Source organism: Ornithorhynchus anatinus, chromosome X1, assembly GCF_004115215.2.
Source record: "Ornithorhynchus anatinus isolate Pmale09 chromosome X1, mOrnAna1.pri.v4, whole genome shotgun sequence".
In the NCBI taxonomy this organism is placed as follows: Eukaryota; Metazoa; Chordata; class Mammalia; order Monotremata; family Ornithorhynchidae; genus Ornithorhynchus; species Ornithorhynchus anatinus.
In genome coordinates, this window is record NC_041749.1 from 75,962,278 (window position 1) to 75,983,852 (window position 21,575).

General features: G+C 43.4%; 1 protein-coding gene across 3 annotated transcripts in view; it reads left to right on the forward strand.

Moving 5' to 3' along the window:
* The window catches only part of SUSD3 (sushi domain containing 3), a 91,709-nt gene that overhangs the window by 54,934 nt on the left and 15,200 nt on the right, over window positions 1-21,575 (forward strand). For all 3 annotated transcript variants that reach the window (XM_029052098.2, XM_029052096.2, XM_029052097.1), the window contains exons 4-5: window positions 558-705; window positions 5,994-6,155. In XM_029052098.2, the coding sequence (XP_028907931.1) occupies window positions 558-705; window positions 5,994-6,155 (310 nt within the window). The remainder of the gene's footprint in view (window positions 1-557; window positions 706-5,993; window positions 6,156-21,575) is intronic.

Genomic DNA, 21,575 nt, shown 5'->3' on the forward strand with positions numbered 1-21,575 from the left:
TTTACACAAACATGTGCCCAGGCATGCATCTAGGTTTTGAGCATTCTGAATCACTAGTGAAACAGAAACAGTTTGCTCATAGCCATGAAAAGAAAGCATTGTGATGTGGAACCCTCTTTATTTGCAAGGCAGCCCATGAGAGCTTTTTTTCCCCCTTGCCTTTGTTTCTCCATTCATGCTTGGGTTGAAAGGTGGAGAGAAGGTGTCGTGTTTGCATTTGCTATCCTGACGGTATTGCTTTTCAGCTCTCTTGCCGCTGGTAATTTTATGTTTGATTAATTGCAGTGACAAGTTAGCTGTGAACAGTGTATTACTAATTTACAACCAGGTGGGTGATTCAGCCTATTTTGAGAGATTGCCGCCATCTCCTACACAAATTGAAACGAACCCAAAGTCTTCCAGATATCTTAATGAATCCTCAACTGTGTGTCTGTTTTTGTTATTAATTCGTGTGAAAATCAGGAAGGCTTAGACATGGTTTAAGGAGAAGGAGAAAGCTATGTTTTATATGGCCTCTGGCAACCGTGCAAAATGTCTCTGTATTTACCTCATTACAGCTCTGTCCAAATACGAGACCTTTGGTTTCAAAGTAGCTGTGATCGCCTCCATCGTCAGCTGTGCAATCATCTTGTTGATGTCCATGGCTTTTTTAACCTGCTGCCTCATCAAGTGTGTTAAGAAAAGTGAGAGGAGACGAACTGAAAGGTAGGGTTCTTGGAACACCCAAACGTGAAGTTCGGAAAGATGTTTAGGATGCACAATCGAGGCTTTTAAGGCCATGTCTTTCCAAGTTCAAAACTTGAACTTGCTGCTCCCGTCTGTGATTTTCCGGTTTTAAACTGAGAGTATGGCCTTTTCGCCATGTGGTTCAGTCATATGAAAATGACTGGAACTCAATGTTCCCGCTGCAAAATATGGTTCACGAGTAAAAAGGCACAGCCTAAGAGGATCGTGAAAGGAATGAAATTTTCTCCATATTCATTTCCTTCATCATTTGCTCTTTGGTTCTTAGAAAAGCCTGAACATGAAATTACCCTGAGAGTCCCACAGTCACTCAAGACACTACAATGCCTAAAGATAGAACAACTCCAAATATGGCCACCAAAGAAGGATGTGCCAACCAATCTTATATTGAAGCAGTGTGCCTCAGTGGAAAGAGCACGGGCCTGGGAGTCTCTGACTTGCCTGCTGGGTAACCTTGGGTGACCAAATCACTTCTCTTCTCTGTGCCTCACTTTCCTCATCTGTAAAGTGGGGATTCAATACCTGTTCTCCCCACAGTTTAGATCCCCATGTAGGACAGGGATTGTCTCCAACCTAATTATCTCTTACCTACCTTAGTGCTTAGTATTATAATGCTTGTCACAGAGTAAGCATTCAACCTATACCACATGTATTATTACTATATTGATTTTGTCTTTCTTGCCCTTGTCTTAAGTGGCTCCTTTTTTTAGATTGAAGCTTTTTTCACTTGTGGAAAGCTGTAAGGAAACCTGAGGGCTTTTCCCAGTCGTATCAGGGAGATTGCATTTATTGTTCAGAGCTCATCTTTAGGTTAGTTAGCACCAGAGTCTGTTGGTGGTAGGCTATGCTGCCACAAAGGAGAGCTGAGATGGTTTCTGAGCTTTGTAGAAGAACTCAGCCGCAGTGTGGCCTAGTGGATAGAGCATGGGCCTTGGAGTCAGAGGGACCTGGGTTCTCATCCCGGCTTGTCCACTTGTTTGCTTTGTGACCTTGGGCAAGTCACATCACTTCTCCTGTGCCTCAGTCCCCTCATCTGTGAAATGGGAATTAAGACTGTGAGCCCCACGTGGGACAAAGATTGTGTCCAACCTGATTAGCTTGTATCTACCCCAGCACTTAGTACAGTGCCTGGTACATAGTAAGCGCTTAACAAATACCATAAAAACCAAACAAACCCAGGAGCCCTTGAGACCAAGTCAGATCAGCCTGGGGCTGAACCTGCCAAGCTGGAATTGAGCTCAAATGGTTTCTCAAGTGCTTAGTAGCAGGCACTGCACACAGTAGGTACTCAATAAATACCATTGATTGATTGATTTGCCAGGTTCCCTGCTGCTTCTTGTTTGGAGCTAGTGCAAAGGCACTGGCCACAGTAACTCACAAGACACCCTCCATGCCTCCAGGAAGCCAGTTTCCAACCATTTCTAGTTTGGCCCCAAGCACTGGTAAGTGCCTCTGTGACTCTTCCATAGCAAGTATCAGATTGGGGGAGATTGGAATTGAAAGGAACCAAATCTTGAATTTCCAGCCCAGGTAAGACCGACCTGTAGCCCTGCCCAGCACAGCAGGACAGCAGGTAATCCGTAAGGGGAGGAAACAGTCCATTTTGAATAATTTATAGCACGAGTAATTACTATAAAACCCTAGGACGGAATGTCTTACTGAAAGATGATTATTATGAGAGTGCTTCGTGCAGGGTCAAAGCAGTATCTCCAACTGTGGATAAGGAATTGATAAACTGTACATCAGGTTTTGAATGTGTTTCTCTTTTTTAAAATTAAGAATGGTATGGAGAGGAGAGACAAGGGATAAAATGCCTTGTCACATGTTATGAGAGTGCTTTGTGCAGGGTCAAAGCGGTATCTCCAACTGTGGTTAAGGAATTGCTGAACTGTACATCAGGTTTTGAATGTGTTTCTCTTCTTTAAAATTAGGAATGGTACAGAAGGGAGAGACAAGGGATAAAATGCCTTGTCACATGGGGAAAACAAATCTATGATTTTAGGCCTCCATGACCTGTGGGGAGAGTCTTTGAGGAGCAGTGTGGCCTAGAGGAAATAGCACAGGCCTGGGAATCAGAGGGCGTGGGTTCTAATTCCAGCTGTGCCACCTGACTGCTTTGTGACATGGTCAGGTCACTTAACTTTTCTGTGTCTCAGGTTCCTCATCTATAAATTGGGGATTCACTCCCTGTTCTCCCTCCTACTTAGACGGGGAGCCCCACGTGGGACAAGAATTGAGTCCAACCTGATTATGTGGTATCTACCCAAGACCTTAGTACAGTGACTGGCATGTAATATGTACTTCACAAATACCACACTATTATTATTATTATCCACCATGAAACTTTTCTAACTCAACAGTTCAAATGCATCACTGAAAGATTTTTTGAGACATTCACGTAGAAGCTGCTCCATGCGATGCATGTGATCTGGAGACATAAAGACTAAAAAAAATGGAGGTAAACAAAACTGTTGTAGATTCAGCCCCATGCTATGAACTGATAGTAAACCTCAAAGAAGGCTAAGTTTATGAACTAACACCAGGGAAACCCTAAATAGTAGGGTTTAAAATATCAAGAATTCTCAAATTCTGCCACTAATGCAACGTACTCTTTAAAAGCGTTAGGTAGATTAAAAAATAGAAAACTAAATCAAGAAGGACTTTGGGAATCTGACAGATACTGAGTTTTAAGAAGCAGGGTGGCTAGTGGAAAGAGCATGGGCCTGGCAGTCAGAGGACCTGGGTTCTAAGTCCAGCTCTGCCACCTGTCTGCTGTGTGACAGGCAAGTCAGGTGACTTATCTGTGTCTCAGTTACCTCATCTGTAAAACGGTGATTAAAACCATGAGCCCCATGTGGGACATGAATTAGGTCTAACCTCATTAGCTTGGTATTTACCCCAGTGCTTAGGATAGTGCCTGGCCCATAGTATGTGCTTAATAAAATACCACAATTATTATTATCATCATTTAAAAAAAGTTTCCCACCCAATTAAAAGCCTGTAAAGTCCCAGTGGTGTCCATCTGGTATTTGTTACGTGCTTACTATGTCCAAGCACTGTTGGAGTAGATACAAGGTAATCAGGTCATCCCACTTTGGGACTCACAGTCTTAATCCCCATTTTGCAGATGAGTTAACTGAGGCACAGAGAAGTTAAGTGACTTGCCCAAAGTCACACAGCTGACAAGTGGCAGAGTCAGTATTAGAACCCACAACAACCTCTGACTCCCAAGCCCATGCTCTTTCCACTAAGCCATGCTTCTCTTATTCAACCCAAATATTAACTCTATCACTAAATCCTGTCCAGGATTCTGGGGACCCCTTGAGGCTGTTCATTCAATCATTCAATCGTATTTATTGAGCACTTACTGTGTGCAGAGCACCATACTAAGCACTTGCCTCAAGCAGCTGCTGTGTGACAAATTGAAATGAGGCGTAAGCTACTCGGTAAGCTCGTTGTGGGCAGGGAATGTGTCTGCTAATTCTTTTGTATTGTACTCTCCCTAGCGCTTAATACAGTGCTCTGCACATAGTAAGCACCTCTGCACATAGTAAGCACTCAATAAATATGACAATGAATGAATGAATCCTACTCTTAGCCATTTTCTCATATGGCCCGCCAAACCAATGCTGCCCTGAGCATGACCTCACTGCTGATGATCATAACCTCACTGTTGGTTTGCATGACATCATTGCTGATGAACTGAATGCGTGCAAGGATCTCATTTTGGTATTTATTGAGCTCCTACTGTGTGCAGAGCACTGTACTAAGTGTATGAAAGAGTACAATCAATCAGTCAGTCATATTTATTGAGCGCTTACTGTGTGCGGAGCACTGTACTAAGCACTTGGGAGAGTACACCACAACAGAGTTGATAGACCTGTTCCCTGCCCACAGCGAGCATACAGTCTAAAGGATAAGCTTACAGTCTAAAGGGCAAGCTGGCAGATTTAAAAATGTGGGCTTGAAATTAGGCACTCAATGAATGGCACTGGTCGATCGAAATTACTTCCAAGCTAGGGGAACAATTACAAGATAGCAGCACATACAGAACAGAATGTGCCGTCTGCCTTATTAAGAATGGCTAAAGTCTTGTGAGCACATTGCCTCTTGAAAGAACGGAATGATGAGAGGATTCTTCCCAGTGCTGCTTCCCAGTAATCCTAGATTAGAAAGAGGAGTGAGAGGAAATTTAACTTTTATTAAATGCTCAGACATCTCTAGAATAAGAATAAATGTGTTTCAGTAATCAGTAGTCCTCTTTTCGTATGGTCAGTGTCCTTCCTTTAGGTTGTTAGCTAAGGTGAAACCCTGAGAAAAGCAGCATGGAGAGAGCAGGGGCATGGGAGTCAGAGGACCTGTGTTCAAAATCTGCCAACCAATGAGGATTAAAATACCTTTTCTCCCTCCTCCTTAGACTATGAGCCTCATAGGGCTCCAGCACTTAGAACAGTGCTCCAGTGCTTAGAACAGTGCTTTGCACATAGTAAGCACTTAACAAATACTATTATTATTATTATGTGCGACAGGGACTATGTTTGACCTGATTTTCTTATATCTTCCCCAGCGCTTACTATGCTTGGCACTATTATTATTATACAACTGTTTTTGCATCTATCATGTGAGAAAAATCCACTCTATTCTTTCTGGATCCCTCTGTGGAATTAGCAGCTACCCTTGTGTTGTTCACCAACTGGATGCAGAAGAAAACAATTCTGATCTATTTTATTTCCTCAAAAGCTGATTAAATTTTTTTTTCCAAATACCAGAACAGAATGAGTGGGCTCTATTTAAAAATCAGTCAGATGAGGGGCATCTCTGGAAGGTCAGGCTCCTAGGTGAAAGATGAATGAAGGAATAGCCAGTTTGTAATGTGCAAAATGTAAGGAATGGAAAAAGAATAAATAGAAATACTATGGCATCTGGTTCTTCATCACAGTGATGTGTCGACTACTTTTAAACTCAACCGAACAGCCACCCTGAGCTCTCCGTGTATTTATACCCATCCTCAGTATTTGTGTATATATGATCATATTATATTGAGCATTCAATTTATTTATTATAATTACATTATTTTTAGGACAGTCTCCCTCTTTAGAGATAAGCTCCTTATGGGCAAGGAACATGTCTCTTGCTTCTAATATACTTTACTAAGCATTTAGTACAGTGCATTGCACCCAGTGAGTGCTCAATAAATACCGTCACTCAAACAACTTGTACATCTAAGATCTGTTCATTTGTCTTCCCAGGGATATGCAGTTGTGGTACCAGCTGAGAAGTGAAGAATTGGAAAGCATGCAAGCTGCTTATTTTGGTTTTAAGGGCCAAAATAATAACAATAATAAACTGAGAACCAGAGCAACATTTGATGAAGAGAATATTGTGGCATATGTTAACCACAGCTTCTCCAGGTGAGAGCCGCTGGCGACTGTTTCAAAATAAGGTCAAGCATTGACTTTCAAAGAAGTTGGCTTCACAGTTTTAGATTTTTATGAAGTTTGCATAATTAAACAACAAACAAGTAGAGAACTAGTGAGTCCAATTGTCCCAGGACTTTGTATTAATAATAATTACGGTGCCTGTTAAGCTCCTACTATGTGCCAAGCACTGTTCTAAATGCTGAGATAGGTACAAGTTAATCAGTTTGGACACAGTCCCTGTGCCACATGGGGTTCACAGTGTATGTAGGAGGGAGTAGGAGTTAAGGCCCATTGTACAGATGAGAGAACTGACACCCAGAGAAGTTAAGTGACTTACTCAAGGTCACACAGCAGACACATGGCAGAGCTGGCATTAGAACCCAGGTTTTCTGACTCCCAGGCCCGTGCTCTTTCCACTAGGCCAGGCTGCTTCTCCATCCCCTGGTAAGGACTGTCCAGGAATTTTCACCCTCTCTGATCACTTTGGGAGGGTCATTAGACCTTTCAGAACTTTAAGAGGACTGAGCACTTAATGGATTAAAAATAAGAATATCTGCAATTTAAGAAGGAAATGGAGAATTTAAAAAAGCCAAAAAAGGTTATTGCTACCGCAGGGTTAAAGTGCTTTAGAAAATTCTGCACAAGATATGCAGAAATGCATTAAATGGTTCATTTCTTAACGTTCTGAAGGAATCAATGCTCTATTTAGAGAGTCCAGTGTACTACAAGAGAATATGTTTAAGCATAGGCAAAATCGAGCGTGGAGGCTTCTATAACTTCAGGTCAAGAACAAAATCCTATTCATTTCTTTGTTCATTTATTAGGAATATGTTGCCAGCCAAATTCAGTTATCTATATGACTATGAATCACATTTATCATTTATTCTGCAAATGCAGTATCCGTTGTTCTGTCGGTGGAAATTAGGTGATGGGAAGAATTTGAGCCTGGAGATCATGGTTTTATCAGTTCTAGTTGCTGCTCTGGGTAAACCTTCTCCAAAAGGTTGCTTTTTGTTTATTTGTTTATTTGTTTTTGCCATATTATCTTCAAAATGACCTTCCAACTATATCTCCAGTGTTTAGATGTTTAAGTGCTCAAACAATGGTAGAGAAGCCTACTCCTCAAAAAGTCAAGCATCAAAATGGTTTGGGTTTTATACTTCTTTCAGAACCATAAAAGAATTCAGAAAAAGCTGTAAGAGATCACCTGGAACTTGAAATATGATTATGCATTCAGCGGAAAGAGTAGGCTCCAATGTGTTTTATTCTGAGATGGCTGTCCTGTAAGAAAATGTACATCCAAGCTAAATATGAACATAAATATGAAAATATGAATATTTTATCATAAGTGTAGCGAGTTGCTCATTAAATTGAAATGATTAATAGCTTGTTTGACTAATAGCATGACTTGGGTAAGAGTTGTTCCAGAATTTCCACCCTCACACCCTGATAATCAATCAATCAATTGTATTTATGGAGTGCTTCCCTTGCGCAAAGCACAGTACTAAGTACTTGGGAGAGTACAATACAATACAAAACTTTGGGCCAGTCACTTCACTTTTCTGTGCCTCAGTTGGGAGTCAGAGGTCAGAGGTCATGAGTTTGAATCCCAGCTCTGCCACTTGTCATCTGTGTGACTGTGGGCAAGTCACTTAACTTCTCTGTGCCTCAGTTACCTCATCTGTAAAATGGGGATTAACTGTGAGCCTCACGTGGGATGACCTGATGACCCTGCATCTCCCCCAGCGCTTAGAACAGTGCTCTGCACATAGTAAGCGCTTAACAAATACCAACATTATTATTATTATTATTATTACCTCATCTGTAAAATGGGAATTAAGTCTGTGAGACCCAACTGGGACAACCTGATTACCTTGTATCTTCCCTCAGCGCTTAGAACAGTGCTTGGCACATAGTCAGCACTTAACAAATACCATCATTATTATCATTACAATACAACAGTAAACAGATACATTCCCTGCCCACAGCGAGTTTACTAAGGAACATCACCTTCCTTTTCCTCCGGACATCCCCTCCTCTCCCCTTCCTGCCCCGCCCCTCCTGTAAATCTTTATGTCATCTCCACGGGAAAGCCCTACCCCTCCTTCTCCTTAGTCTCTTTCTTCTCCCCCTCCCTCCGCTTCCTCCTCTTGCTCCCAGACCTCACTCCCCTCCTCCAGAAAATCCCTACCTCCACACCTCACTCGTGGACTCCTCATGGTCCTTTTATGAAGTTTGAGGAAGGTGCTGCCCCTTGGGAAGTTTTGTGTGTCCAATTTCCATTGGTATTTAAGCTCTGCCAAAAAAAATCTGGGGTTCTTAGCTTTCTGGGAAAGAAGGGGTTGTGTGGCAACTGTGGTGTCCAGGTGAAGTGAGTGTCCCTAACCAGAAAATCTGGGTCTTTATCATCCTCGCTCAATCAGGTGAGTGGAGAAGGTGTCTGTCCCTGGTGGTTTTGAGCAACAATACTGTGAGATTTTGTAGAGGGAATTTAGAGACCATGTGTAGAGGGTGAAATTTAGGTGTAAACAAGAGTGTGACATCTTGTGCAGTCTCTTCACCTCCTCCTCTTCCCTATCCCCATAGCTGTGGTATCTCTGTCAGTCAACCAATGGTATTTATGGAGTACTTACTGTGTGCAGGGCACTGTACTGAGTGCTTGGGGGAGTACAATGCAACATATTCCCTGCTCACAACTAGCTTACAGTCTAGAGGGCTAGCAGACTCAAAGCTTTCATTTTTTTGTAACTGCATCTAAGGGTCATACTTCTGAGAGAGCCATTTTTAGAGCTTCAGGATCCCTCTAGACTGTAAGGTGGTTGTGGGCAGTGGACGTGTCTGCCAATTCTGTTATATTGTACTCTCCCAAGCACGTAGTTGTGTTCTGCATACAGTAAGTGCTCAAGGAATACTATCAATTGATTGGAATTCCAACCTAACACGCTTGACTGTGAATAGAAGGGGAGGACCAAAAAATTGTAAAGTCTAGGAGGACAGGGACCATGTCTTTTACTTCTGTTTTTAGGCTCCCAGGTGCCTAGAACCATGCTCTGCACACATTTAGAAATCATCATCGTCAGTGGTACTTATTGAGCTCTTACTGTGTGCAGACCACTGTACTAAGCACTTGGGAGACTACAACAGAGTTGGTAAACACGTTCCCTGCCCACAAGTGGCTTACAGTCTAGAGTCAGGTGATTCTGATGGTGATGATAATGATGTAGCACCAACTATAAATTTTACAATGTTTTATAGTCACCTGAAACTATATGTAGATAGATATAATTTCCAATGACTATATACATAGATCATATACCTATGTATATACATATACGTGTATATACACACACATCTGTATATATATATATATATATCTCAATGCATGTTGTTCCTAATTTATAATTCATTCTTAGAAGCATTATTGTGGTCTCTGACCTCTAGGGAGGCTAATCTGAAGTAGTTTACAGATGATAAAATCTTCTGTTCCCTGCTACAGATAAACACTCAATTTAAGGGGCAGAGAAATCTGAAACAGAAATCTGATAACTACATTTTTAGCTTTTGTTTTTTTCAAAAGATTTCCCCAACCAATTATATGCCATTATACTACAAGCCAAGTTTACAAAAAGATTAAGAACTGATTTTTAATATGAACAGCCGTAGGTCCTGCAGTGTTGATACTGGCAGAAAAAATATGCATTTCATTTAGATTTGTGTGTTTCTCTTAAAAAGATTATATGCAAAGTTAGAAGAAAAACAAAAAAAGAGAATCTGGAAAATGATAAATAGAGAAGTTTTTGCTGTCCAGGAGTACTGTAGAACCACGCATCTGCTTTCCAATATAGATCAGTTGCATTTGATTTGCTAAATGGATTAATCTTGTTCAGGGGATAGGGCAATCATATTGACATTTCCATTCATTCGGAAATTAGAATTCCCCACAAAGTGATATGAACGGGCTCTGCTGGAGTGTTGCCATTTCTGCCAGGTAGCTGCAGCAAGGTGAGAGTACAGGTCCGAGCTAGGAAATACTTGATGAAATAGGAATCATTATGCATGTCCTTAAGGCTCTAGGCAAAAAATAAAAATCCTCAAATTGCCAGAACAACTCCAGAAGTAAGTTACAATGGGCCCTTCCCACACACCTCAAATCAGTACCAGAAGCAGGACTAGGCCCAGCGTCCATTAAATCAGGTGACGTTCTCAATGACCCAGCTGTGGAAATCATGCTTGCCATCTGTTAAGATTTATTGAACATTTCTGGTTGCATGATGCTGTGCTAAGGTGGTATGTGAATTTCCAGAAACTGGTATTGATGTGGCATAGTCCCCATCCTTTAAGAGATGACAGTGATAATAGAGGTATAAAAGACATTTTTGCTTCCATGCCATCTTGAGCATTGCACTTCCACTAGCACTGTAGTGGTATATGGTTACTGTGGCATCCCGCCCACTCTATCTTTTTCTGTTTTGAGCAGGCTCTCAGTGATAATAACAGTACCTCAGAGTTCTATAACACATTTCTTCTGAAGAACTCAAAGAGCTTTCACATTCATTCTGCCTTCTTACCTGTGAGGGAGAGAAGAGAAGGGGATTGTTGGCAAATTTAACAAATGAAAAACTGAAGCACAGAAAGGCTACATGGCTTGTCCCAAGTCACAGGGTGAACTAGTGGCAGAGGGCAATCCATTGATCGTACTTACTGAGCTGGGACTAAAACTTGCTCTTCTGACTCCCAAATGAGGGATTGGCCCAACAGATAACACTGCCTTGTCAGAGGATGACAATGTTCCTTTTACCTACTGGCCAACATTCTACTCCATCCTCAGTCATTTGCCTGCGTTGTCAGTTAAGGGGTGACTTCTACAATGCAAGAGTCTTCACAAACCTAACTGCCTCATTATACACGAACTAAGTGTACTTATACTGCCATAATGTAAATTACAGCAGGTGCCACAGTGAAGCGGGAATGTCATTTGGCTTACATAGCAGGCTGGGGCGGCCATAAGTGTATTCCCTGATATAATCAATCAATCATATTTATTGAGCGCTTACTGTGTGCAGAGCACTCTACTAAGCACTTGGAAGAGTTCAAAGCAGCAGTATAACAGACATGTTCCCTGCCCACAAAGAGCTTACAGTCTAGAGAGGGAGATGGACAATAGAAATCAATAAATTACAGATATGTACATAAATGTGTTGGGGCTTGGAGAGGGGATGAATAAAAGGAGCAAGTCAAGACGATGCAGAGGGTAGTGGGAGAAGAGGAAAGGAGGGCATAGTCAGGGAAAGCCTCTTGGAGGAGATGTGCCTTCAGGAAGGCTTTGAAGCTGGGGAGAGTCATTGTCGGATGTAAACAGGGGGAGGGAGTTCTAGGCCAGAAGCAGGACATGGGCCAGAGGTCGGCGACCAGGAGGCTCATCTGCACGGAACATTGCCTAGTACCACCAGGGGGCGTTAGAAGTCTACCTAACCCGCCGACCTCTCGCCCACGTCCTGCCTCTGCCCTGGAACGCCCTCCCTCTTCACATAATGATAATGATGGTATTTGTTAAGCGCTTACTATGTGCTAGGCACTGTTCTAAGCGCTGGGATAGATACAAGATTGTCAGTTTGTCCCACGTGGGGCGCACAGTCTTAATCCCCATTTTACAGATGAGGGAACTGAGGCACAGAGAAGTTAAGTGATTTGCCCAAAGTCACACAGCTGACAAGAGGTGGAGCCGGCATTAAAACCCACTACCTCTCACTCCCAAGCCCGTGTTCTTTCCACTAAGCCACGCTGCTTCTCTATCCGACAGAAAATTACTCTTCCCCGCTTCAGAGCCTATTGAAGGCATATCTCCTCCAAGAGGCCTTCCCTGACTAGGTCCTTCTTTCCTCTTCTCCCACTCCCTTATGCATCTCCCTTACTTGCTCCCTTAATTCATCCCCTCTCCCAGCCCCACAGCACTTATGTACATATCTGTAATTTATTTGTATTGATGTTTGTCTCCCCCAACCCCCCAAACTGTAAGCTTGTTGTGGCAGGGAATGTGTCTGTTTATTGATGTACTCTCCGAAGCACTTAGTACAGTGCTCTAAACACAGTAAGCGCTCAATAAATATGATTGATTGAATTAGCCATTTGGAGACCTGGAAATTTCCAAGACATTAATTTCCACATATTGCTGTCCATGGGCAAGGAATGTGTCTGTTTATTATTGTATTGTGCTATCCCAAGTGCTTAGAACAGTGCTGTGCACACAGTACTAATAACAATTATAATCGTGGTATTTGTTAAGCACTTACTCGGAACTGTGCCAGGAACTGTACTAAGCACTGTGGGGGAATACATACTGATCATTCCATTCATTCATTCATTCATTCAATCGTATTTATTGAGGGCTTACTGTGTGCAGAGCACTGTACCAAGTGCTTGGGAGAGAACAACATAACAATAAACAGACACATTCCCTGCCTACAACGAGCTAACAATCTAGAAGGGGAAGCAAACATTAATATAAATCAATAAATTACAGATATGTACATTAAGTGCTGTGGGCTTGAGGAGGGGATGAATAAAGGGAGGAAGTAGGGGTGACACATAAGGGAGTGGGAGAAGAAGAAGAAAGGAGGGCTTAGTCAGGGAAGGCCTCTTGGAGGAGATGTGCCTAATCACTTTAAGACAGAAATTTTCCAAGCATGTGATGTTTAATAAAATGGGCCTAAGTCAATCAACTTTCCACCTAAGTTCTCTTTAATTTTAGTAATAACAGTTTGAAAGTAAATAAAAGAAGAACCACAAGTTATACCCAGCATCTGTTTTCAGGGCTAACCATATGTTGTTTGATATTAACAGCCCTTTGAGAGCACCAGTGTGTGCTGGTTACAAATGTATAGTTCAGTGAATAAATTACAAATGTATTTTGTAGATGAGGTTGCTTGCCTACTTCCGCTGTGAAGGTCATTTTTAACATCATTTCCAGAATTTCTTGAAAAGTTTCCAACAGCCTGGAAAGCAGCCTTTGGAGGCAGGAGATTGAGGTTTGAGCCCCAAATCTGCCCCTGGCATACTGTGTGACCTGGAGCAAGCCATTTTACCTGCCTAGACCTGAGTTTCCTCATATGTAAAATGGGGATGAGATAGATTTGGAGCTCCGTGTGGACCAGGGACTCTGTCTGATCTTATCTCCTTGTATCTATGCCAGCACTTAGCACAGTGCTTGCTACATGGTAAGTGCTAATAAATGCTATCATTATTATTGTTACTAATAATAATAATGTTGGTATTTGTTAAGCGCTTACTATGTGCCGAGCACTGTTCTAAGCGCTGGGGTAGACACAGGGGAATCGGGTTATCCCACGTGGGGCTCACAGTCTTAATCCCCATTTTACAGATGAGGTAACTGAGGCACCGAGAAGTGAAGTGACTTGCCCAAAGTCACACAGCTGACAAGTGGCAGAGCTGGGGTTCGAACCCATGACCTCTAATTCCAAAGCCCGCGCTCTTTCCAGTGAGCCACGCTGCTACTACTATTAATACACATCATTGCTGGAGGTAGGCAGAAGCTCATCAGTTGTTGAGCATGCACTCTGTGTGCAAATCAGTATAGCAGCAATTGTAATAGACTTGCTATTAAAACCCTCCCTTGACTCCACAGCTCCCTCCAATTATCGCCCCACCTCCCTCCTACCGTTCATCTCCAAACTCCTCAAGCAAGTTGTCTACACCCACTGTCTCAAGTTCCTCTCCTCTAATTCCCTCCTTGACCCCCCTCCAATCTGGCTTCCATCCCCTTCACTCCACAGAATCCACCCTCTCAGAAACCACCTTCTTGCCTAGTCCAGTGGCCTCTACTCCATCCTAATCCTCCTCGGCCTCTCAACTGCATTTGACACCGTTGACCGCCACCTTCTCCTGGAAACATTATCCAACCTCAGTGTCACTGACACTGTCCTCTCCTGGTTCTCCTCCTATCTCTCTGGCCGCTCATTCTCAATCTCTTTTGCGGGCTCCTCCTTTGCCCTCCCACCCCCTAATTATGGGGGTCCCTGAAGGTTCAGTTCTGGATCCCTTTCTATTCTCTATCTACACCCACGCCCCTGGAGAACACATTCGCTCTGATGGCTTCAACGACCACCTCTATGCAGTTCATTTCCAAACCTACATTTCCGGGCCTCCTCCCTCTCCCTCTCTGCAGTCTTGCATTTCCTCCTACCTTCAAGACATTTCTTCACAGATATCCCTGTGAAACCTCAAACTTAAGATATCCAAAACAGAACTCCTTGTATTGCATCTAAATCCTGTCCTCCCCCTGATTTTCCCATCATTGTTGGGCTCAGACAGCACCACCATCCTTAATTTCTCTGAATCCCATAACCTTGGCAGTATCCGTGACTCTTCTCTCTCATTCGACTCTCTCTCGTATTTAATCTATCACTAAATTCTGTCGATTCACCCTTCTCAACACCGCTAAAATCTGCCCTTTCCTCTTCGTCCAAATTACTGCTATATTAATCCAAGCACTTATCCTATCCCATTTTGATTACTGCATCAGCCTCCTTGCTGACCTCCCTGCCTTCTGTCTCTCCCCGCTCCAGTCCATACTTTGCCCTGTTGGCCGTATCATTTTTCTACAAAAACGTTCAGTCCGTGCGTGTTTCCCCACTCCTCAAGAACCTCCAGCAGTTGCCCATCCACCTCTGCATCAAACAAAATCTCATTACCTTTAAAGCACTCAATCACCTAGCCCCCTCCTACCTCACTTCGCTATCTTCTACTACCACCCAGCCCACAACACGTCACTCCTCTAACACCAACCTGTACCTCGATCTCATCTATCTCGCCGTCAACCACTCACCCACATCCTGTCTCTGGCCTGGAACTCTGACAGACAAATTACTCTCTCCACTTTCAAAGCCATGTTGAAGGCACATCTTCTCCAAGAGGCCTTCCCTCACTAATCCCTCATTTCCTGTAGTCCCTCTCCCTTTATTCACTCCTCCCTCAGCCCCACAGCACTTATGTACATATCCGTAATTAAATTATTTATGTTAGTGTCTCTCCCCCTCTAGACTGTAAGCTCGTTGTGGGCAGGGAATGTCCCTACCAACTCTGTTATAATATACTCTCTCAAGTGCTTAGTACAGTGCTTGGCACACAGCAAGTGCTCAATAAATATGAGTGATTGATGGTATTTATTGAGTGCTTACTGTGTGCAGAGCACTGTACTACAGAACCTCGGGAGAGTATGATACATATGGTATATAGACACTTATCCCTGCCCTCAAGGAGTTCAGTCATATGCCTGTTGTTCCTCCGAGAGTTTTCCAATGCTCTCACTAGAAAAAAGAAAATGATATCTCTATTGTTAATTAAAAATCTAACGTTTTTGCTGGAGTAACTTCAGGAAAAAATAGTAATGGAAGGAAGGTTGGGAAGTAGGATGTGTAGATATAAGAGAACGTACCAACTTTAGATTCCAAAGCTACATTCATTCATAGCGCAAATTTGCTATTCACCTTGGTTAGGGGGAAACTCCCAAATCCTTTATATAAGAATAGAGGCACTGTCATTACCATGTCAGGCCAGTGGTCCATCCGGTCAGGGATCCTGTCAATGACAGTGGTCAAGGATTACTTGGAGGAAATGTGTGTGGTTTGCTTTTCGTGATGAAAATACCATTTAACATCCCTGACTTTCCCTCTAGCATTGCATTAAAGATTTCTTCATGAACTGATCCAAACCCCTTCTTGAAGCTCTTGCTATTTTCAGCCTGCACAACTCCCTGGGCTAACAAATTCCTGCCTAGGTGAGGAAGCAGCATGGCCTAGTGGATAGACCATGGGTCTGGGAGTCAGAAGGAACTGAGTTCTAATCCTGACTCTGTCACTTGTCTGTTGTGTGCCCCTGGGCAAGTCACTTCACTTCTCTGGGCCTCAGTTCCCTCATCTGTAAAATGAGGAATAAGGCTGTGAGCTCCACATGGGAGATGGACTGAGTCCAACCTGATTCACATGTGTCTACCCCAGCACTTAGAACAGTACATAGCCTGGTACATAGTAAGCACTTAACAAATACCATAAAAAAGAAGTGTTTCCTTTTGTTTGCTCTGAGCCTACCACCTTCAAGCTTCAACGGATTTATGGATTTCCCTTCATCCTTTTGTGGAATTTGGTGAATAATAATTCTGTGTTCACGCTCCATGCCATGACTTAATAGACTCAATTACGATCTCCATTCAGCCTTTGCCTTTCCAGACTGAAGAGTCTTAATTTTTTCATTCTGTATAGATCATTGGTTTTCACTGAGCACTTGCTCTGTGCAGATCACTGTACTAAGTGCCTGGGAGAGTATTCATCCATTTGTTTAATGGTATTTATTGAGTGCTTACTTTGTGAGAGCACTGTAGTAAGCACTTGGGAGAGTACAGTGCAACAGAAGTGGTTAGCCATGCTTCCTGCCCACATCGAGCTAACAGTCTGGAACATATGGAAGCCTTCCCCCAACCCCCAGGTATTTTGGATGCCCTTCTCTGCACCTTCCTCCAACTCTGTCACATCAGTCCTGTCAATCTTGTCAGGCCATGCTGCTTCTTCACCTAGCCAGGAATTTGTTAGCCCAGGAAGTTGTGCAGGCTGAAATTATTCCAGGTGGAGGCGTACTGTGGCTTCATATAGGGGCAAAACTGGACCTTAGGTTTTACTTTCTATCCCTTACTAAAAATGCCCAGCTCAGACTGTAAACTCACTGTGGTCAGAGACTGTGTCTGTTTATTGTTATATTGTAACAGTAAGCACTCAATAAATACGATTTACTGACTGACTGCTGCCAAGCATTGAACCAGTCATTTTAAAAGACAGTTGAGCATGACTGCAGTCTTTTCTTAGTTGCAACTGATAGCTCAGAATCCATCATCATGTAGTTGTAGTTAAATTACTTTTCTCTAGGTTGCTCCGACACATTGAAACTGATCTTTTTTTTTTAAAGGATATTCATTATGGGATTTCTAGGTGCCAAGACCTGGGGTGCATATAAGGTAATCAAATCAGACACAATCCCTGTCCCATATGAGGCTCACATGCTAAGAAGTAAAGAGAGAGTGGGTAGCTTATCCCCATTTCACCAATGAAGAAATTGAGGCCCAGAGAAGTTGTGCCTTGCCCAGCTTCACAGAATTGGGCAGTGGCAGAGGAGGGACCAGAACAATGTGGCCTAGTGGGAAGAGCACCAACCTGGGAGTCAGAGGTCCTGGGTTCTAATTCCCGACTCCACCACTTGTCTGCTGAGTGACCTTGGGCAAACTTACTTCTGTGTGCCTAAGTTACCTCATCTGTAAAAAGGGATTAAAACTATGAGCCCCATGTCCAACTTGACTTGCTTGTAATAATAATGTTGGTATTTGTTAAGTGCTTACTATGTGCAGAGCACTGTTCTAAGCGCTGGGGTATACAGGGTAATCAGGTTGTCCCACATGAGGCTCACAGTCTTAATCCCCATTTTACAGATGAGGTAACTGAGTCACAGAGAAGTTAAGTGACTTGCCCACAGTCGCACAGCTGACAAGTGGCAGAGCTGGGATTTGAACCCATGACCTCTGACTCCCAAACCCGGGCTCTTCCCACTGAGCCATGCTGCTTGTATTGACCCCAGCGTTTAGTACAGTGCTTGGCATATAGTAAGTGCTTCACAAATACCATGAGGGGAAGAAAGAAACTCCCCCCCCCCGCCCCGGTTTCCTGTCTCCTAGACCTGTGCTCTAATAATAATAATAATGTTGGTATTTGTTAAGCACTTACTATGTGCCGAGCACTGTTCTAAGCGCTGGGGTAGACACAGGGGAATCAAGTTGTCCCATGTGGGGCTCACAGTCTTAATCCCCATTTTACAGATGAGGGAACTGAGGCACAGAGAAGTTAAGTAATAATAATGTTGGTATTTGTTAAGCGCTTACTATGTGCAGAGCACTGTTCTAAGCGCTGGGGGAGATACAGGGTCATCAGGTTGTCCCACATGAGGCTCACAGTCTTCATCCCCATTTTCCAGATGAGGGAACTGAGGCACAGAGAAGTGAAGTGACTTGCCCACAGTCACACAGCTGACAAGTGGCAGAGCTGGGATTCGAACTCATGAGCCCTGACTCCAAAGCCCGTGCTCTTTCCACTGAGCCACGCTGCTTCTCTATATACTAGACCACTCTGCCTCCCTATTTACTGTCCACTCAGCAATATGAGGTCTTCCTGCAGTTTATCCCTTCATCAACAGTAAAGATTGAAGTGGAAAGTTCATTAGGCCTCATAGCTGTATGCACCTTGTACCCCATGATGTTCAATTGGCCCCACTGAGTCCCTAACTGGTTTAATGCTTTTGACATGGTTTGTAACTGGGCTGAGAGTAATTGCCAAACTCATCTTTTCTTGGGGCTGGTATCCCCCAAGAGGTACTCTATGTTCAGATATATGCCTCTGAAGAGTTTCGAGAGTTTCAGCTTTTGCCATCCCAAGTTGATAGCATCCACCGGGCAGAGTCTGTTTGGCAGGATGCCATCTCGTTTATTTTCAGAATCTGCCTTATAGGGATCAGAGTCTGTCAGTCATCATTCACTGTGGGCCAGCTAAGCTGAACCAGAAGGCTTAGGGAACTCTGGAAAATTGGGATTTAATTCAAAGGAAGTAAAAAGGTCTTAATGGTAGTGAAATGTTTGTCAGCTTGAGGGGATTTCCCTTTTAGAATCGCAGGCTTCCGCTCCAGTCACTCTTTCTCTCTCAGCTCTCTGTCCGGCCGCCAGGTATCATGCAGGCAAGAGCAACCCAGTCAACTCGAAGCTGATTTTCTTACAAAGGAAAGAAAGGCAGGGAAAAGAGAGCAAAATAAAACAGTAGAACCAGTGATTCAGAGCTGTGAAGGTTTTAAAAAAAGTAGTGGGAAATTCATATTTAGCAAGAATTCAGTTTTTATGAAGAGTAGAAATAAAAATAACCATAAAATAAAGTTGCAAGGCCCTTATGAGAAGCACTAGGAAGATGGAGAAAATAAAATGGGCATAAATCAGCCAGCTTCATGGAAATGAAGTTGTCCAGGCAGAAGGCCCGGCTTGGCCCGGTATTCCGGCCTGGAATGGTTGCTTCCTCTTGTATTCCAAAGCAGCCCAAATCCATCCCCTCTCAACTTCTTACTACTACCTTCTGCTCCCCTGACAACTATAATCAGCACTCATACCTTTGTGGGAAGAGAGATGGGAAGGGTCCATGGCTGAGGTGAGTGAACATGTGAGGTGCTAATTCCAGGAGTTTCATATCAAAGGGCAGCCCGGATAAATGGGGAGTTTATTATTCTTATTATTGCATTTGTTAAGTGCTTACTATGTGCCAAGCACTCTTTTAAGTGCTGGGGTAGATATATGATACTCAGGTTGGACAGAGTCCCCTTCCTGCATGGGCCTCACAATCTAAGTAGGAAGGAGAACAGGCACTGAATCCTCATTTTACAGGTGAGGTAACTGAAGCCCAGAGAAGTTGTAAGCCCGTCAAATGGCAGGGACTGTCTCTATCTGTTGCTGACTTGTTCATCCCAAGCACTTAGTACAGTGCTCTGCACATAGTAAGCGCTCAATAAATACTATTGAATGAATGAATGAAAGTGACTTGCCCATGGTCACCCAGCAGGCGACCAGCAGAGCCAGGATTAAAACCCAGGTCCTCTAACTCACAGGCCCGTACTCTATCCACTAGACTGCACTGTCTCAGTTTTTGCATGCCATGGGGATTTTTTTCCTGGAGCTGTCAGAATGGGTCATCCTGAGCTGACTGCTTTTTTCAGAGGGCCTGGCAGAACAGAAGGCCAATGGCTCTCTTCCTTTAGCTTAGAGTGCCTATTCTGGGGACTGCTGTCATACTTTCCCAAGTGCTGTACACAGTAAACGCTTACAGTTCAGGCAGACTGTAGTGGAGTGAGGGAGCGAGCTCAGAACCACTCACGTTCCTAGAAGCAGCCATTTGAGGCCATCGGCCCATCAGGAATCAATTATATTGGGTCAGTAGTATTTATTGAGCACTCAGCATATGCAGAACACTGTATTAAGCACTTAGGATCAATCAATCATGTTTATTAGTGCTTACTGTGCAGAGCACTGTAATTAGCGCTTGGAAGAGTACAATATAACAGAGTTGGTAGACATGTTCCATGCCCACAACGAGCTTACAGCCTAGAAGAGAGTACAGTAGAATTAGTGGACATAATCCCTGCCCTCAAGCAGCTAACATTCTGGGGGCCAAGACAGATACTAAAAGAAACTACAGGTAGGAGGAAGCAATAGAGTAGAAAGATATGCACCTAAATGTTGTGGGGTGCAGTGAATACCCAAGTGCTTAGGTAGTGGAAAGGAGCACAGAGGTGCAAGTCAGGAGATTTGGGTTCTAATCCCAGATCTGCCACTTGCCTGCTGTGTGACCTTGGGCAAGTCAGTTGAGTCATCTGTGCCTCAGTTTCCTCATGTAAAATGGGCATTAAATACCTGTTCTACCCCAGTATTTGGTACAGGGCATAGTAAGCACTTAACAAATGCCACAATTATCATTATTATTATTATTATATGGCGGTTGGTAGGAAATAGTATGAAGAGATGAGAAATTAATCTGGGAAGACATCCTGGAGGAAATGTGATTTCCAAAGGGCTTTGAAGATGGAGAGAGCAGTGGTCTGATGAAGGTAGAAGGTGAGGGAGTTCCAGATGGAAGGGAAGGCTTGAGCAAGAGGTCGACAGCAGGAGAGATGAGAAGGAGACACATTAAGTAGGTTAGCTTGAGAAAAATGAAGAGTGTGAGCTGGGGTGTACTGAGAGAGGAGTGAGGATAAATGGGGGAGGGAGAGCTGTTAGAGTGCCATAAAGTCAATGGTCAGGGGTATCAATTTGGGAAGCAACATGGCTTATTGGAAAGAGCACAGGCCTGGGAGTCAGAGGATCTGGATTGTAATCTCAGTTTTGCCACTTGCCTGCTGTGTGACCTTGAGCAAGTCACTTAGCTGCTCTGTGCCTCAGTTTCCTCATCTGCAAAATGGGGATTAAATCCTATTCTCTGCTTCTTTGACTGCGAGCCCCCATGTGGGACAGGCTCTGTGTCCAACCTGATTATCTTGAATCTACCCCAGCACTTAGAACAGTGCTTGGCACGTAGTAAGTCATCAATAAATACCCTATTTGTTATTGTTATTATTATGCAGAGAGGAATGAGCAATCTTTGGAGGTTTTTGAGGAGTGGGGAAATGTGCAGAGCAAAGTTTCAGAAAACCAATCGGGGCAGCAAAGTGAAGTATAGCCTGGAGAGGAGAGAGACTGGAGACTGTGAGCCTCTTGTTGGGTGGGGATTGTCTCTGTTGCTGAACTGTACTTTCCAACTGCTTAGTACAGTGCTCCGCACACCGTAAGCACTC